This window comes from Zosterops lateralis (genome assembly GCF_965231275.1).
Source record: "Zosterops lateralis genome assembly, chromosome: 6".
NCBI classification, from domain to species: Eukaryota; Metazoa; Chordata; class Aves; order Passeriformes; family Zosteropidae; genus Zosterops; species Zosterops lateralis.
The window spans coordinates 16,973,942-16,992,702 of record NC_139761.1 but is presented as its reverse complement, the minus strand read 5'-3'; the positions used below and the strand labels follow the sequence as shown (position 1 = coordinate 16,992,702).

Here is an 18,761-nt window from a genome sequence, read left to right as displayed (position 1 = left end):
TATAGGAAAAATAAAAGAGCCACTTGTTGAATTACCTCTATTTATCTACTCTGTTCCAGTAAAATTGAAAATGGGCCAAGTCCATCCAGTTTGGGATTTTTAGATTAAAATAAATTTTTCATACTACTACGTTTTATGTGCTCATGATGAAAAAGCTTTTTGCAAACTTAGAATACATAGTACAGACTTTTAGGAAACAAATCACATGAAATTTCCTTCTACCAGACCATAATTTTTTTCTTGAAAAATGCCAGCTAAGGTTTAATTCTCAGTTAAGTCACCATACAGACAGGAACTACAAAGAGAGAGTGGGATGGAAGTGTAGTCAGAAGCCATCAAATTTTCTGAAGTACTTGTAGAAAACAAAAAGGCATTTCTAGAGTCTGTACTTAGAGAGTACACACATAATATACAAAACCGTCCAACGTTCCTAAGAGCTTTTCCCACAGAACACCCTCAGTAAGGGCTGATCATACAGTATCACATCCTACAGTAGCGAAGGGTTTATCCATGAAGCATTTCAGGAAAAAACGTCATAAAAAACACTGTGGATAAGCAATCAGAAAAATCACACAAACCAGCTGAATTTTCAGGAAAGCTTTTCCAAGAGCAGCCTGCCAGTTTCATTGCGTGCTGGCACTTCCAGAATTTGTTACCTGCAGCCACAAGCTCACAATAAATCAGAGTAACAGAGCGGAGCGCTCAGTTCATTCACTGCAGCGGCCAAAGCGCGCTTTGCTGCGGGGCCGCTCCTCCTTTGGTTGATTTTACACCCGCTTTCCTTCCCCAGGCCCTCACGCGTTTATCTCATTAGCGGGCCCCTTCACACACAGCCATTAACACCGCGCCGAACGGACCATTATGCAAATCCCGCACCTGCCCATAACTAACACTAGAGTCAATCGAAGGCTCGTTAGGACAATTCCGCTCCCGGGGACGCGCCGCTGTGCCGCCCCAGCCCCGGAGCCGCCCCCCGCGGGGAAGGGCAGGGCAGGCGGGGCGGAGCCGCGCGGGGAGGGCGGGCCTGGGCCTGCTCCCGCTCCCAGCGCGGCCGCTGCCGGGCCCCGGGCGGGAGGCGGCTTGGACAGTGAGTGAGTCAGTGAGTGGTGGCGGCGGCGGCGGCCTCGGAGCGCGGCGGGCAGGGCGGGCAGCGGGGCGCTCGCCGGGCCGGAGCGGCTGCCGGGGCTCCTCGGTGCCTCCCCCGGCCGCGGGCGCTGCCTTCACTCGGCCGCCTCACGGCCCTGGGCGGCGGGGCGGGCAGCGGGGCCGGGGTTGCCGCCGTGGTGTGGCGGGGAGGCGCGGCGGAGGGCCCGCCGGGGCACGGGGGGACGGGGGTGACGGGGGCAGGCCGCGGTCCCGGAGCGTTCCCGCGGAGGCCGCTGGAAAGCACCGCCCCTGTCGGCCCCGCGCTCCTCAATCCGCTCAGCCGTGGGGAGATACCTGTATCGTGCACATCGCACCTCTGGTTTTTAGAATGCTTTCCTGCAGATGCCTCTGTCTTAGCTCGTTTTCCATGTGCAGCTTTTCACACTTGCTGCTTACCATTTGGTGGTTGCCCCCATTGCACGTGTTTCTTTGTTTCCCAGGCACAGAAACAAGCCTTTTACGCTATGAAATTTCTCGGAGATTCTGCTAAATACTAAAGCACAGTTCCTTAGTAATAAATAAACGGGGACGCGGAAAGGAGACGGACTTGAGCGTAACAAAACCATACAATTTTTGTTTGGTGTTTTTTCCATCCCTAGGAACATGCTTCAGGAAGGCGCACACGGTAAATGGACAGTATCTAGCAGTGATGAGAGTGCCGAGGAGAATTCTGACAGTGAAAAACCATGTACATCCTCACTGTCGGAGGCTGCACCTGGTAGAACAAGTGGACCGCAGTATCCGTGCTCTGAAGCTAGGAAAGCTGCTCACAAGAGAAAAGCTTCTCCCCTGAAGCTCACTGATACAGGTCTTTCCACAGAAGCACCTCCAGTAGTAAAACAGAGACCAAGCCAAGAAGGCTCAGGTTGGTGTCTTTCTAGCAGTGATGAAGAGCCTGAAGATCAGCAAAAGCAGGCCTATAAAGAAACAGTGAAAGAAGAAAAATACGATGTGCCCAAAGAACATCCTTTGAACCTTTGCAAAGATGACAAACTCTCAGAGAATGTGAAAGAAGAGGAGTATAGCACAACACCCAGTGAAGCCCAGGATACCTGGGATTTGGTGACTGGAGGCAATCCTTTCAGGTTTTTTCTCACTAAAGTCACTGGAATCGAACAGAACTATAATTCTGGAGCCCTGCACATAAAAGGTGAACAAGTGGCTTCTACTAGAAGAGGGCTTTTGGGAGAAAGCAAGAGAATGCTTATTTTTAGTTTGTGTGTATTTTTAAATGCACGTATTTCTTGGTGTCACTGAGGTTTAATATTTTAAGTGCAGGTTTGTAGAAATTGGTTCTGTTATCTGGACCTTTCTCTTTTAGAAGTATAGTGTATAAAGCATTATTTGCTGATAGTTTGTTGAAATTCTTTGATACTTTGAGTTAGGCTGCAGAAATCTAATGTCTATTTAGCCAAGGCGAGTCTTGCTGCTTCTTACTGCTGCTTTCCCTGTAAGCTAATCCAGGGAAAACCCCTTGCCTTTGTGGCACTTAAAGGGGTGCTTTTCTCGCATGCATAACTCCCTTAGCAGTTGTTTGTATTTGCCTTCATGCTGCTGCATGGTTTGGACCTAGTAATTCACTATTACTACATGCAGTACTTCTGAAGTTCTTTGTCTGGGGTTCACAGATCCATTTAAATTCAGCTGGGAGAGAGCTGTCCATCAGTGGAGTGCAGTCCTTGGTGTAGGATACTGATGCTTCAGGAATGCTCTGTTAGTTGACGTTTGATGTAAGGTGGAAGAGCTTTGTACACCTGTAAACATCCCTGTGGTTAGACACAAAATCTTATATATCCCAAGACAGAATCAGAAACAAGTATTAGAGAATTGCGTGCAGAAATGCAATAAAATTAAGGCAGAAAAAAATTACAGTTCTTTGAGGGAGAAGTTACTCATGACCCATACAATTAGGTTGTACAACAACTTTTCCTCAGCCTTGTGCCTATTAGCACAAGCAGGTGTCAGACTGCTGCAGGATTTTTTATAAGCTTTCTGAATTTTTGGCTTTTGGGAGTCCTTCTAGGTGATTAGTTGAGCTGGTGGACAGGCAGTATTCTTTGTTTGTTTAACCTGCTGAACCAGATTTCTGTAAAGCTACGGCATTAAATAATTTGCACCTCCTGTAAATTACTTGTAGGGTATGTTTTCGAGTTGGTGCTGTGCTTTTTTTGAGGTGATAAATCCCCAGTTGGATTAGTTTCCTGTGTTACTGTGATTAACTATGGATATACATATCCCACAGTCAGTCTGCAGCAGATAAATAAGCATTAACTATGTCCTTACTGCAGTTACCCTGCCACAGTTCTTCATGCCCCCTCAATAGGGGAGGGAGTAGTTTAATGTTCCTTTCTCAGTATGATATTGGACTTTTTCCTAGTCAGCTTTTTAAACTTGTTTTCTGCTTTGAGAGGATTATTAATTTTTATAAGCATATGATCCTAAATGATTCACAGGAGAGTCAATGACTTGAATATTTGGAACAGTAAACTTGTGAATGCCTCTGTTACACCAGGCCTATGAACAATTTGGCCCTTGTACTGTGGTAATTATCAAGCTGTTCAACATGCAAAATGTTTACTTGAAGTGTTTTATTAATTTATGCTTTAATGTTTTTAATAGATATTTTGTCTCCTCTTTTTGGAACTCTCATATCTTCTGCCCAGGTGAGTTTCCTGTTTACCAAACTGATTTCACTTGCTTGTTTCACTTAATTAATCTTAAACTTGATAATCCGTGCTTGTGCCACATAGCTGATATCCTTTATTAAAATACAGAGTGAATTCTCAATGTTTTCAGCTGTTAAACAATTTATTGAAATATAAACACCATCCTATGTTCTGTTGTAGAATTCAGGCAATTATAAGACTACTTTGCCCGGTTCTTGAAGAATGTGCAACTGAGAAGTGTGTATTTATGTTCATATAAATTAGGTTTTTTGAAACCAAGAACGCCTTCCAATCTAGGAATGATATCTGTTATTGCCTAGAAGCTTTTGCTATGATTCATGGTATAAAGACATGGCAAAGAGATGACCCTTGAACCTAAGCTTTTATATTATGTGCATGTGATTTTTTTTTTTCCTGGGTGTTAAATTTTGTGAGCACTAATGCACACTTTTGAGAAATTTAAATTCATTCTTGAATTGTTAAAGAGAGATGAAAGGAAGGATGTGAAAGTTAAAAACACACCCGTTTTTAGAATATGTTATTTATGATGTAAGTAGTAATGTGTGATGACTTTACATAGAAAACTTTTTGCTGTAGTTCATTGATCTAGCTGTTTTTTCCTTTTTAATGAGTCTGTTTTCTTTTTCTTACATACAAGTTTAACTACTGTATAGATGTGGGATGGCTTGTAAGACAGTACCCGCAGGAATTCAGGTAGGTTTATTTTAGAAAGGTGAAATAATGAAATTTCCAGATCACTTCTGCTCATACAAGGTCCTGTTGTAAATGAATGACAAACTCTTCTTTGCAGTGCAGATGATTGTTACCAATTGGATATGCATAGACTCTTAGTTTTCTTTCTACTCTTATTCCACAGTTCTAATTCTCTGATTTTGTGACTCTTTTCAAGACTGGTAAATGGTCAGAGTTCAGGATAGCTGGTTTCTGATTTTTGGGAGTTAACACTAAGGAAGTCCCATTGTGGGCCACAATGACAGGGCAGTACTGTAGACAGAACAAGAAGTTTTTTGCCATACAGTTTACGGAGTCAAGAGCCAGTCTGCTTTACTCCATGCTCCCTCTTTCCCTTTTTTCTTTTTCTGTTACAATTTTCCAGTGTCTGTTCTTTAGAAGTTCTATTGTAGTTACTGCTATTTTGAGTTAGTTAATAAGGCATATTGATTTCAGTGCCATCTTTCTGCTGGGCTATCAGATTTAAGGCCCAGATGTCATAGCTACATGGAGGAATGGTTTAGGTTAATTGCTGATTCACTTCATGTTTTAATGGTAATGTCCTTTTGTTTAAGGAAGAAGCCATTGCTGATAGTTCACGGTGAGAAGAGGGAATCCAAAGCTGAACTAATGGCACAAGCACGGCCTTATGAGAATATTAGCTTTTGTCAGGTAATTAACATTTGTATCATCCTTTGGTTGAAGTTAAGCCATTTCTTACACTTAAAGTCTTGTTACTGATGAAAAGGCACGCCTTATGTGGGAAGTTTTTTGTTATGCTTTGAGGAATATCCATACCAGGACCCTAGAACATGGTGATGATGATCTTGGTCAGATGTGATTATGGTAGGCTTCACCCACAAAAGTTTGTACAGAACAGCTGCCCACAGAAATGTCACAGGGTTCAACAGAAGAGCTGCTCACCTTGTCCACTAACATGTTACATTCAAGTTCTTACAATGCCTGAAAAGGAAGCATTTATTTTGTGTAAAGCATGAAACTTAGTCCTAGTGTCACTATAATCTTAAATATCATCAAAGACTTATTTTCCAAATATGTTTTACGCAAGAAAATGCTGATGCAAATAATCTCCATAATACTGTTAAAATTGCTGTGAGCATGCTTCCTGGCACATGCCATTTTATCTCTGATGTTATGTTCATTGTTTTGCTGTCGCTCTAAGTGGTGAAGCCATTGGCTTCATCCTGGGGGGGGGTGTGGCTGTGGTAACTTGCCAGTGTTTCAAGATTTTGCCAGGTGAAGTATATCAATGATAATGGGGACACTGTGCTCTTTGTTGGGAGGTGAGTGATCTTGGAATTTTGTTCTCTCTGAAAGTCTGGTAATCCTGAGTTTCCTGTTGAATGTGGACCCAGTACTGCAGGTGTGTCCTCACTGGTGCTCAACAGTGGGGAACCGTCCCCTCCCTTGGCCTGCTGGCAGCACTCCTCCTGCCGGCTGGGACCCTGTTAGTCATCCTTCATACAAGGGCACATTGCTGCTTCTATTTAGCTTGGTGTCCCACAGGAGCCTTGAGTTATCTTCTGCTGACTATATCTGACAATGCTGCTAGTAAGAGAGGCACAAATTCTGGAACAGTTCCAGCAAGAGTTGCATTACCATTTAAAGTCTAGTTTGCAGAAAGTGGAGAGTGGATTAGAATTATTGAGAAGAAAGATAGTGTACTTTGTGATCTGTCCACTAGAGAGCAGTGAAAGTAAACAAAATAAGAAGTAATACACTATAGCAATTTTTAATGATCAACTTTTAATTTTGTAGGCTAAACTGGATATTGCATTTGGAACTCACCATACGTAAGTAACACTATGAAGCAGAAAGGCCTGCAGCAAAACTGGGTTTCTTAGAAGTTGTTGAATCTTAAGGCTTCCACAAACATTTTCTGTTTAGAGATGACAGGATTGTTCTAGTTCAATGAAACAAATTTGCTATGGAGTAGATAAGAGATGTGCAAGTTAAACAGCTGAAGTTGAACTGGTCTAAGACAGGTGGACTGCAGGTCCTGGCTCTTAACTCATGCCTTAATACCAAAACTTGATCAGTCATAGGCAGGATGACACAACACTGATTTACTGATCATGAGTTTCAGCTCATGTGGAGGATGGGGAAATAACTAGCAAATCTGGGGCTTTTCTCAAAGAAAAAACTTGAATTGGATATAATAGAAGTCTCACAAAATGAGTTTTGTGGATAGAAATCTACAGATAAGAACAGATCTTACGTTTTAGCAAAGATCTTATAGGTTTGGTTTGGGTTTCAGATCTCATCCTTTGAGATCACAGGGATATCTTGTCTTTAAACAGCTAATGAAAACTTGGATATAAAAATTTGAGCAATTTTTAAACAAAAGATACATATATGTATGTTTATCTCAGTTACTAGTTTTAAAATTTCTTTGTACTGTAGCTTAAAAGTTATGATAAATAAATAGCTTTTGTTGCCATCACAATCTTTAGCTGTGTACATACCTTCTTTTAAAGTAAAGGTTGATTTAAGAGGCGGTAACTAGGTTTTAATAAACTCAGCTATAAGTAAAGGCCTTTCAGTGTTCCTTAGTTCTTTGCCTGGCTCTGCAAAGAGATAAGTTTATCTGAAGAACTGTGCAAATATAAGATGTGTTCTGCAAGTACTCACTTTGTTGTGGATAATTAGTTGCATGAGATGTTAAGCTGTACTTGGGAATAAAATATATGGGGGTAGTCTAATGATTGCCACGTGAGCTTGGCATGCACATGAGTTGAAGTCTTAAGTGCTTGCATGATGCAGAACAAATTTTTGAAAATAATTACCTTGGAGCTTTTTAATGAATTGCTAATTTATGTCCTACTCTCAGTGTACTTGAAATAGATGAGTTATATATCTTTTTTTAAAGGAAAATGATGTTGTTGCTATATGAAGAAGGTCTTCGAGTTGTGATACATACATCCAATCTTATTGCTGAAGATTGGCACCAGAAAACTCAGGGGTAAGCAACAATCCCCTAGCAGGTGATTGTTTAATACTTTCCATAGGTATTTTCTACTGCTGGAGATGGGATTTTAGGTGATCTAGGGTTGCAAGCCTTACACTCTTAAGATAGAGCTATTCTAAAACAAAAAATTTAAAAATGGGACTTAGAATCCTGGTAGCTGTCTAAGTCTGAACTCTTCTTGCTTTCTCCTGTAAACAAAACTATGTTCCCAGTTGACTGAAAGCTTAAAATCAGTCTGACTGATACAAAATTTTATTATGCCGTGCTCTTTATGAAAAAGCTTAGTAGCTATAAAATGCCATTTATGTAGATCTGAAGCAGCTATTTAAAAATTATCTTAATGCTGCAAGAATAATGTGGATGTGCAAATGTTCTGATTTTGTTGTGACTATCTAGAATGTAGTCTGATACACGTTGGCCATTATTGGTTCTGTAATACAGTAGATTACCTGGTATTTTCCCAGTATCCTTTCCTGAGAAAGAATTTTTTTTTCCTGTTTTATTTTTTTGGTAGAAGTTTTTAAACTTAATGACCAGCTTAGGACATAGTTTTGTTGAGAGCACAAAAGAACAGGATTAAGTGCCATGTTAATATAAGGGTCCTCAACCTCTTCAGTTTTTTGGCTGTTTTTATGGGAGCTTTTTTTTAGTTAGATGACAATAAATCAGAGTGTAAAATTTCTTCAAACTAATGGAAAGTTGCTTTTCAGAAGTTACTGCCACTTTGACATCAGTTTTGCTGCCATTAAATATGGCAAGGTTTTGAGACTTCACTTGTCTGAAACAAGCTCTCAGTGGCAAAAATAGCCACTGATTTTTTTTGGCTTTAGTATCTTACTGCAGCTAGCTTTTCAGAAAGCTAAGAAGGCATGAAAATACCTATTGGGATACTTAATAAGCCCCCCTACTTGTCAAATACAAGAAATAATTTTTCTTTTTAGCTTTTTGCATACTGTGGTGTTATGCAGTATCACAATATGGTGATTCTGGATTTCAAAGATTAGTATCAACACATTGTAAAGTTGATAATGCAGAATTCTTTGGTTCCCATGGCTGCAATCATATGTGACTGAAAGAAATGTTGAATGTTTTCCTGCATGGTGCCCATCTTATTTTACTGTGATGGAGGTTCTTGAGAGGCAACCTATTATTGTGGGCTACTCTTCAAACTATATAAACCTTTCAGATGCTTTAATTGATGTTTTTCTATACTAAACAAGTAGTTTAGCAGAACACATTGCAGTGTTCTATTCCTATAGAAAATGTTGATGAAAGGACTGATGGTTGCTACATCTGAGCCTTGCGGCGGTTCAATTTGCTTTCCGGCTCGCTCTTGCACTGAATCCGCATTTAGGGGCACAGTTTGGTGCCTTTCCAATGCTGTGGGTCTGGCCTCAGGCTGAAGTGTGGCAATGGCGAGGAATAAAGGAGCACTTCAGTGGATTTCAACTGGGGTTTTATTTCACCCTGAGGGCCCACGTAAAAGTGAGTTTTTCCTCTTGGGTTTCAGCTTAAGTGCAGGGGGTGTGTGAAGGGGCAGGGAACAATCTAGAACCAATCCCAGAGAGAGGGGGAGTGACCCAGAACAAGAGAACAATCAGTAGAACAATCCCATGCATAAAAAAGGAAGAGGATGGCATGGACTCTGCCAATCACCCTGGCCCCCCACTAGAACTTTCTGGCCATCTGGGCAAGGTTGCAAAGGGATTAACAGGACCCATAATTAAGGAAAAACCAAAAGGGGTTTTAACATGGGGGTACAGGGACAAACCATTATAAAACAAATAACAGAAGCACGCAGAAATTTGGTAAAGCCAAAATGCATCACAACAGAGCCTGACCAGTTTAACAGTGGTGAAAGCTGTAAATGTGTCTTTGGATAAATTATGAGAATGTTGTTTTCATTTGAAAGTATTATTTTTATGATTTCTAGTATGAGCTGAATCTGTAGGTGTAAGACAAGACCTCTATAGTTAGTACCACAATGAATCTGTCAAGTATTTGTTTAGGACCTTCAGGTGTGCTTTACTCACATACTAAATCCATGTATTATTAATGTGGGATGTGCTTGTTAATATGGCTTTTCTCTTTTTTTTTCCTCTTAAGAATATGGCTAAGCCCTTTATATCCAAGGCTACCTAAGGGAGGATCTGGTTCTGCTGGTGAATCTGCAACTAATTTTAAATCTGACCTAATAAGTTACTTGACAGCTTACAATTCTCCTGCACTCAAGGAATGGATAGATCTGATTCAAGAACATGACTTGTCAGAAACAAGGTATATATAATCTTAAGTTTTTTGTAATTTACACATGTGGGTTTTTTTTTTCTTTTTTTTCCTCTAAAATTTAAATATCTGTGTTAGGATCTGTTAGACCTTGTGCTTATTTTGTAGGGTAATCTTGTTTCAGGCTTGAGTGTTCAAACATGATTCTGTGTAGTTTTAAAAAACTTCTCTTATGTAGATTATGTCAAATTGACCAACTTCTAGTTTTATAAGCATGCATTTTAAAAGAAGAGCAGCACCAGCAGCAACTTTACAGAAGGTAGCTGTAAAGTAATAAGGACTTGCTTTCATTTGAGCCAGTCTGCCTCAAGTATTATTCCAGTAATATTACCAGTAGAAAAAAAGCTGCGTTGTATAGGGTTTGTCATGTAAGAGTGATCATATAAGAAAAGGTTACTGGAATGGGATTTTTATTTAGCATAGGCTTCTGTTTGTAAGGCAGAGTTTAATCTGCATACATATCTATAGAATTTTGCCTATAACAGGCAAGGTTTGGTGGGCAATGCTGTGTCTAATTGGTCTTGAAATAGTCTTCTCTAATATCACATGCTGATACTCTTTTTTAAAAATTCAGGATGCTTAATTTACTTCTAATAAGTAGTTCCACTTAAATATGAGCATTTACTTCAGAAAGTGTAAATCTCCCTGGCAACTTAATTGCTGTTTTATAATCTGAACAAAGATTGTTGAAAAGATAAGCTGAAAATGGTCATAGACTGTGATGGAAATAGACAATGAAACCTTGTCTAGTTTATACATTAAAAAGTGCTTTTATCTTTACATGGAGTCTTAAAAGATTGGAGAGGGTAAAAAAAAAAGGTATGTACTTTATAATCAGGTGAGCTAACAGCTGCTTTGATTGCTTTGATTATGAGTTTAAACAGATGAGTTGAGCCTTAGCTGATACGAGTATGTATGGGCTAGGAAAGTCACTTGTTAGGATAAGGATTGCCATTTGATGTGCTGTAGGGGGCATTCAGTCATAGATAAAGTTAGGCATGAGATGTATGCAGTAGAGAACAGCTTCTTACAGCATTTGTTTGTTGTGACTTTAGGTAGGTCTCTTCCCTGTTTTCAAGGCAAAGTCAAGTAGGTAACTAAACCCATTATTAGGAAGTGTTGAAAAAGCTGATGCATGTACTTTGCATCTGAACTATTACGTGCCCAAATGAAAACTCATACCTGAATATGCTGATTTGGATGTAGCAGTAGATTGGCTTTATTCAAAATTACATGCCCAGTTATGTGCCAAGCGAGCTCTTTGTGTGTATTGCTAATGTTATCTATCTTCTGCATTTTTGTACACTGGAAAAGATGTAGTTCTTGTCTCTGCTGTAGAAAGCCTGGTGATGCATGATAGCCATATAGGATGCTGATATTAAATTATACAGCTGAAAATCCACTTTTCTTTGTGTTATAAATCCCATGAGAGACATTAAATATTTCTGGTTGCACTTGAGTTTTCAATCTTGCTGTTAAGTTTTACTTTAGTACCTTGCTACTTTACAAACCAAAGCACTCGAGATCTACAAAAATCTGTTGTTTTTTCTTTTTTTAGAGTGTATCTCCTTGGTTCTACTCCTGGACGATATCAAGGCAGTGATAAAGAAAAGTGGGGCCATCTTAGGCTCAGAAAGGTATCAAAACTGTAACCTTTTTTGTTAATATCCTTTTAAATGTAAATAGAATTTTGGAAAGAATTCTTCAGTTCCTTCCAATTTTTCCCACTGTCATCATCAGTCTTTTAATATATATTAAAGTTAGTAATAACGTGTATAAGCTTGCAACTTAGAACTTAATCTGTCTACTGATGAAAAAGACAATAAGAAATGTTTTCGTAAGTACATTAGCAGCAAGAAGAAGTTAATGCGAATCTCCATCATTTATTGGATGCAGGGGGAGACATAGTAACAAAGGATGAGGTAAAGGCTGAAGTGCTTGGTGCCTTCTTTGCCTCTAACAGCAGGACCTGTTCTCAATGTATCCAGTTCCCCAAGCTGGAAGACAGGGACAGAGAGCAGAATGAAACCCCCATAACCCAAGGGGAGCTGGTCAACGATCTGCTGATCTACACTGAAACGTACTCAAGTCCATGGAGCCAAATGGGATCCACTAAGGGAACTGACAAAAGTGCTCATTGACCTACTTTCAATCGTTTATCAGCTGTTCTGGCTAACTGGGGAGGTCCCAGTTGACTGGATACCCAGGTCATTAGGCCCAATAAACATGAGTATGAAAGGTAGTTCCTGCTTGGCTAACCTGATCTCCTTCTGTGACAGCCTAGTGGTGAGGGAAAGGCTGTGGATGTTGTCTACCTGAACATTAGTAAAACCTTCATACAGAGAAGACACTTCTTCATACAGAGTTCTCCTGGAGAAACTCTCTTCCTGGTCTGGATGGGTGCACTCCCTGCTGGGTAGAAAGTTGGCTGGATGGCTGATCTCAGAGACTGCTTAATGGAGTTACAGCCAGCTGGCAGACAGTCACAGTGGTGTTCCCCAGGGCTCCTTATTGAACCCACTAAGGTGGAGAGGAGTGTTGATCTCCTGGAGGATAGGAAGATTCTATAGAGGGATCTGGACAGGCTGGATCAATGGATGGAGACCAACTGTGTGAGGTTCAACAGGACCGTTTGCTGGGTGCTGCATATGAGTCACAGCAACCCCATACAGCACTACAGGCTGGGGGCTGGGGTCAGAGTGGCTGGAAAGCTGCCTGGTGGAAAAGGACCTGGGGGTGCTGATTGAAAACAGCTGGACATGAGCCAGTGTGTGGCCAAGAAGGCCAATGGCTTCCTGGCCAGTGTCAGCAATAGTGCAGCCAGCAGGACCAGGGCAGTGATTGTGCCCCTGTACTCAGCACTGGTGAGGCCACACCTTGAGTGCTGTGTCCAGTTTTGGGCCCCTTATGACAAAGAAGACAATTGAGGTGCTGGAGTGTGTCCAGAGAAGGGCAGCAGAGCTGGTGAAGAGTCTGAAGCATGGTTCTGATGGGGAGCAGTTCAGAGAGTTGGAGTTTGTTCAGCCAGGAGAAAAAAGGGCTCAGGAAAACCTTGCTGCTCTCTACAGCTACTTGAAAGGAGGTTGTAGCTGAGTGGGGGTTGGTTTCTTCTCCCCAGTAACAAGTGATAGGACAAGGGAAATGGCCTCAGGTTATGTCAGTGGAGGTATAATTTAGATATTAAGAAAAATTCCTTCAAAGTCAGTCAAGTATTGGAATAGGCTGCCCAGGGAAGTGGTGGAGTCACCATTCTTGAAGATGTTTAACAGATGCGTAGATGTGGGACTTAAGGATATGATTAGGTGTGAATATGACAGTATTATGTTAATAATTGAACTCTCTTGCCTTTAGAGGTTTTATGTTTATTTAGGTAAGCCATAATGGTAAATCTTCAAGATTGCATATATCAAGTTTATAGGACCCTTCTTTTTTTCTTTTCTATTTTTTTTTAGAATTTGATGGGGTATTTCATGTCATCTATTAAATGCTTCTCATAATTGCTGACTTTAACCTGCATCTCCTCCTGAAATGGCATTATTTCAAATACTGTTATGAACTTTATATAAAATTCTAATGCTGTCTGTGGTAAACTTCTGTGACATACAAAATATTTCTGTATCACATTGCTTTTCAATGTGAGGTTTTTCTGATAGACATCCCTTTGCTCATTAAGAGCTTGTCCTTTCTGGTACATGTTATCTAATGTTTTTTGCCTACTTAGACATAGAATGAAGAAAAAGTAAAACAGAAGAGGCTTGTAAGGGAGAAAGATGATCTTGTGGCAAATGTTTCTGTGATTTAAAAAGATTTTTAGTGGCAATGCAAAAACACCTCATGATATTACATTGATGACTGAACTATTAGATTGTGTGTTTGCTCTAGAGTGGGATAAAGGTGGCAACTACATACAACTTAATATCTGTCTATATCCATCTGTTTTTAATGTGGCTTTAAATTCCATTCACAGCTGAAGAGCTCCCCTAAAAAGATCATTTCAGTTTTCTCTTCAATTGTTCTTTTTTCCCCTATTATTGTAGGCTTCTATTGTAGCTGGGTGCCATGGCTTTAGGATGCAAGAGGAATTTTATGGCCAACAGCCACCAAATACAAAAAAATATTTAGTTGTTTTATTTATTGTGACTTCTGAAGCTAATGTTTCATGTTTTTAGAAAGGGCTGCTAACATTCTTTTCACCCATTATTTAATGGTTTGCTTTGGTGCTTTTGGATAAAACTTGTGATGTTTAATCTTTTCTTGAAGTGAGTTTATTTGGAAAGCTTGATGATTTTTTTTTTTGTGCAAGTTAAGTATGTAGTATGAATATTAATCTCCTTCATTATCAGGAGTGATTTATAGAGGATTTATTATATCAAAAGTGATATCAAACTGATTAAGGTATTATTTGTGTGTTGAAGTCTAATAGTGTTTTAATTCCCCTCCTCAGCTTTTGAAGGATCATGCTTTGCCAATACCAGCCCAGGAATCCTGGCCTCTTGTTGGACAGTTCTCAAGCATCGGTTCAATGGGGGCAGATGGGTCCAAATGGCTGTGCTCGGAGTTCCAGGAGAGCCTGGTGGCTGCAGGCAGCACTGTGACAACTTTCCGTAAATGTGATGTCCCAATTCATTTGGTATGTCTTCCAGATGCTGGTCACCTTTATTTGACACTTACTCATTTGTTTTGGAGATCTTAGTCATTAGTTTGCTTTTTAGTTTTGGATGACAGTAATGGAGTTTTCATCATGAAATTATATATATCCCACCTAATGCTGTTTAATTGTGTATGGTTTGCTATAAAAATGTACCATAATTTCCATGTGCATGACACTAGATTATATGTCATCGCATCAAAATTATCTTCTCATTCTGTAGCTTGTGTTCCATTGGGTTTTGTAGATGCAGCTGTTTCTCCTACTGAGATGTAACTGCATCTTTAGTCATTAATACCTTTGGTTGTTAGCACAATTAAGGGGGGGAGCAGAAAAGTTTGTGGTAGGAGCTTGTTAAATTAAAGAAAAATGATGGCCAAACTATGCCTTTACTATGTGCTAATTGCCTCTGCATACTCATATCTCATATTTGAGCTGTGAGACTAAAATCTCATCATATAATATTAAGAACTGACTTTGGCTACTGTGGAAGTGGCTGAAGCAGTATTACTTGAGACTTGCTAGTTAATTTTGGTTAGCTCTGTAACAATGGTAAAAAATATTAGACTTTCTGTGTTACTGGCACAATTGTAGTTGTAAGCTGCAGTGTAAATTTTTTAATTCTGAAAAATGAAGCTTTTAATTTTTTTCTGACATTTTCTTTATGGTGTTTGAAAATTGACAACTTATCTATTTAGAGCTGTTTTATTAATGTTACTTTTTGTTATACCTCCATGAAGGTTTATCCTACTGTGAACAATGTGAGGCAAAGTCTAGAAGGCTATCCTGGTAAGCAGATGAATCCCCATTTATTTGCTTTTTGTGGTCATAATGTCCTGCAAAATAACTTTGATGGTTGATGTTAAATGAAATGAAATTCTCATCTTGTTGAGAATGTGATAGAATAAGTGGCAGTAGAATCTTACTGCTTTTTTTGAGCTCTGACTCCAGCTTTCCTGTTGTGATTGAATAGAAAAGGTTTTGTGGGCATTGGCATGTAACTTTTGTTTGTCCTAGCCGTGTTCATATGTCACTGTAGGAAAACAACAGCTCTTGCCCACTGCCCTTAGTCCCGTCATAATTTCATTTTAGCAGAAAATTCAGGTTTGGGTGTGTCAAGTTCTCCTTCTGTTTTGATTGCAATGTCATTCTGCACATCAGATACAATGGAGGCTAAGGTGTTACTGGTCTTTTTTGTTTAATATTGTAATATACAGCTGTTCTGTTCATTATTCCTGTGTTTATTTTCATTAAGTCATATTTGTAAAAGCATAGCTCCAGCCAACCTGAAATAGAATGGGTACTGTAGTATTCCGATACAGGGAAGCTTCTGTTGCTCAAAAACAAGTCTTCAAAAGGTCAAGGCAATTGGAAGAGATTCATGAGGACTGAAAGAAAAGAATTCTTTCCTGTCTATAGGAAGGGTAAGAAGAAGGATCTGGGGACCCATAGGTCTGCCAGCCTCACCTTGATCCCTAGGAAGGTGATGGAACAAGGAATCCTGGAAATATTTCCAAACATATTATGGAAAAAAGAAGGTGACTCAGAGTAGTCAGCATAATTTTTTTTAAGGAGAAATTATGCCTAATTAACCTGATGTCCTGTGATAAGTGGCTTGATAAATGAGGAGTGCCCCTAGATGTTGTTTAGCTTACCTTTTTCTTTATACACTGTCTTCCCTAACATCATTAGAACAATGTGATTAAGTACAGGCTAATGGAACACGGGGAGATTGGAAACTGGCTGAGCTGCCAGGCCTCAGAGGCTGTGAGCATTGGCACAAAGGCCAGCAGGAGGTGGCATGTGCCAAGCACTGGTACTGGGGTGATGCATTGATGTCTTCATCAGTGACCTGGATGGTGGGGCTGAGTACACCCAAATAATAGGGAGTTTCCAAATAATGCACACTGCAGAGGAGTGGTTGATGTATTGGATGATCGTGCAGTCAGTCAGAGGAACTGTGCAGGCTGCAGAAATGGGCAGTCAGCAACCTCTTGCAGTGCAACCTCAGGCAGTGCAAAGTACTGAGCTGGGGCAAGAGTAACCCCAGGCACTGGTAAAAGCTAGGAGTTAACCAGAGGTGAACAGCTTTGCAGAAGAAGACTAAGAAGTGCTGATAGTCACTAAGCTGAAGATGAACCGGCAATGTACCCTTGTAGCAAGAAGGCCAGCAGAATCCTGGGCTGTGTGAGGAAGTACATTGCCAGGAAATGATCTCTTTTCTCTATTTGGCAGTGGTAAGACCACTTCTGAAGTGCTGTGTCCAGTTGTTGACTTCACAGTACAAGAGATATGGACCTACTGAACCAAAGCACTGCCGAAGGCCACAATGATTAATAAGGGATTGGAGCATCTGATAGAAGGAGAGGCTGAGAGAGCTGGATAGTTCTTTGAACTTGGAAAAGAATGCTTTCCTGGGAAATCTTATCAGTATATATAAATGTAAATTATGGGAAGATCCAACATAGAGAGGCAGATGCTTTCCATGGTGACCAGGGATAGAACAAAAGGCAATGTATGTGCATGGGAATCTCCTGTACCTCAGTTTATCCTTACAGCAAAATTGTTTTCTGATGTTTAAATGGAATAGGTTGCTCATAGAGGCTGTAGAGTCTCTGTTTTTGAACATACTCAAAACCTGACAGGATGCTGTACTGAAAAGTGTGCACTCTTCAACCCTGCTGTGAGCATGGAGCTATTCTAGATGATCTCCAGAGGGTGCTTTCAACTTCAGCCTCAATGATTCAGTGATTCTTTGGCTTTGCTGAATCATTAAAAGTATTCCTGTTCCAAGCTGGATACCTATGCTCCTATACATAAGCGTAGTTTTTGAATTCAGCAGCTGGTGGATTTTAAACATGGAGCTAGCATGAATGTTTTCAGAAGTTTGTATTTCCTCTGGTTAATGATTGGACATATGTAGAAATTGCAGCCAGGGAGTTTATAGATATCTGTGGTTCCCAGAATTTAGTTACGATGTCTTTAAACACATCTGGTTATCTACAGCCCAGTGGCTTCTTACTGTAATTTCTTTCCTGTTATGAAGTAACTTGGTGAATTACATGGGTCTCTGTTTGTGCAAATGAACAATTCTGTGGACTCCTGCAGTTAATGCATTCCTGAGAGTAGTAAAGCTTTTGTAATGAGTTCTTATGGTGTCTTCTAGGATATGTTGAATACAGTAGGCTTTGCATCATGCTCTTACTACACAACATGAATATAATTCAGTGTACCTGGCTGATTCTTCTTAAATCCATTTCCAGAAATCACAATGTGGATTAGCCGAAGGCCAAATCAATGCAAATATAATTTTATCGTAGAAGTTCTTGCTTTTTAAAATAACATTGTTTGAGATTTGGAAGGTTTGTTCTTTCTTCTGAAAGCTGCTTTATTCCCTCTAGTTTGTATGGGTAGTGATTCCAATCTGTTGATATCAAGTAGTATCATAAAAAACTACCCATAGTTCTCCCTATATATAGTTTCTCTTTTTCCTAGTGTAAATATGCTGGGTTTAGGAACTTACTAAATTATAAGAATGGAAAAAAACTCAGCAAGTATATACCATTTTATACCATTTTATACTGCTGGAGCATTTAACAATTTCCTGAAAGTAACTCATGAAGGTAGGACAGCTTATTCCCCAGGATACTTGCTACTTTTAGAATATTTCAAAACATAAATGTACATGTTCTATTTTTTCCTTTAGCTGGTGGCTCACTTCCATACAGTATACAGACAGCACAGAAACAGCTGTGGTTGCATTCCTATTTTCAGTAAGTAGAACTCAAGTCTTTGGTTTTGTTTTTTGGTTTTTTTTTTTCAAACTGTATATAAAGTTACAGTGACTGCTGTAATGTTTGAGTGTTAAAAGCAAATAAGTAGAAGTAGTTACAAGTATCATATTCTTAAATTCTTTAAAATGAAGGGCTTTAGTTCCTTATCTGTGGGATCTTATCTCCAACAGTTTGTAGAAAACGTGCTCTCTACTTATAAAGATTATATGGGATAATGTTGCCACTGGATTTAGGTTTCTGTAAACTTTTATATAATGTTTCCTTCTCTGAACAGGAATAATGTTACTCCTTTTTTTTTTTTTTAACTTCCAGTTGTATTTCACTTTCCCCACTTGTGCCTCTGTATTAATGGGATTTCAACTGAGCCACAATAGGACTAGGAAGGCTTTTTTTGGTGGTTGTTGTATTTTTTTCTTCTAAGTGCAGCAGTCCTGCTGCAAAAATTCTCAGTCCATTCTGGCAATATCTTTTGTTAAAGATGCCTGACATTTTCTGTTAAG

General features: G+C 39.7%; 1 protein-coding gene across 3 annotated transcripts in view; it reads left to right on the top strand.

The window, feature by feature from the left end:
• The first annotated feature begins 1,026 nt into the window (after nt 1-1,026).
• Nucleotides 1,027-18,761, top strand: part of TDP1 (tyrosyl-DNA phosphodiesterase 1) — a 44,440-nt gene continuing 26,705 nt past the window's right edge. The window contains exons 1-12 of one of the 3 annotated variants that reach the window (XM_083864388.1): nt 1,027-1,087; nt 1,746-2,296; nt 3,766-3,809; nt 4,471-4,526; nt 5,120-5,216; nt 6,324-6,358; nt 7,435-7,527; nt 9,640-9,810; nt 11,378-11,456; nt 14,264-14,449; nt 15,208-15,256; nt 18,174-18,240. In XM_083864388.1, the coding sequence (XP_083720514.1) occupies nt 1,750-2,296; nt 3,766-3,809; nt 4,471-4,526; nt 5,120-5,216; nt 6,324-6,358; nt 7,435-7,527; nt 9,640-9,810; nt 11,378-11,456; nt 14,264-14,449; nt 15,208-15,256; nt 18,174-18,240 (1,424 nt within the window). In that variant the 5' untranslated portion in view covers nt 1,027-1,087; nt 1,746-1,749. Of the gene's footprint in view, nt 1,096-1,745; nt 2,297-3,765; nt 3,810-4,470; nt 4,527-5,119; nt 5,217-6,323; nt 6,359-7,434; nt 7,528-9,639; nt 9,811-11,377; nt 11,457-14,263; nt 14,450-15,207; nt 15,257-18,173; nt 18,241-18,761 lie in introns of all 3 variants that reach the window. The other 2 variants (XM_083864387.1, XM_083864386.1) reach the window with 2 other exon arrangements.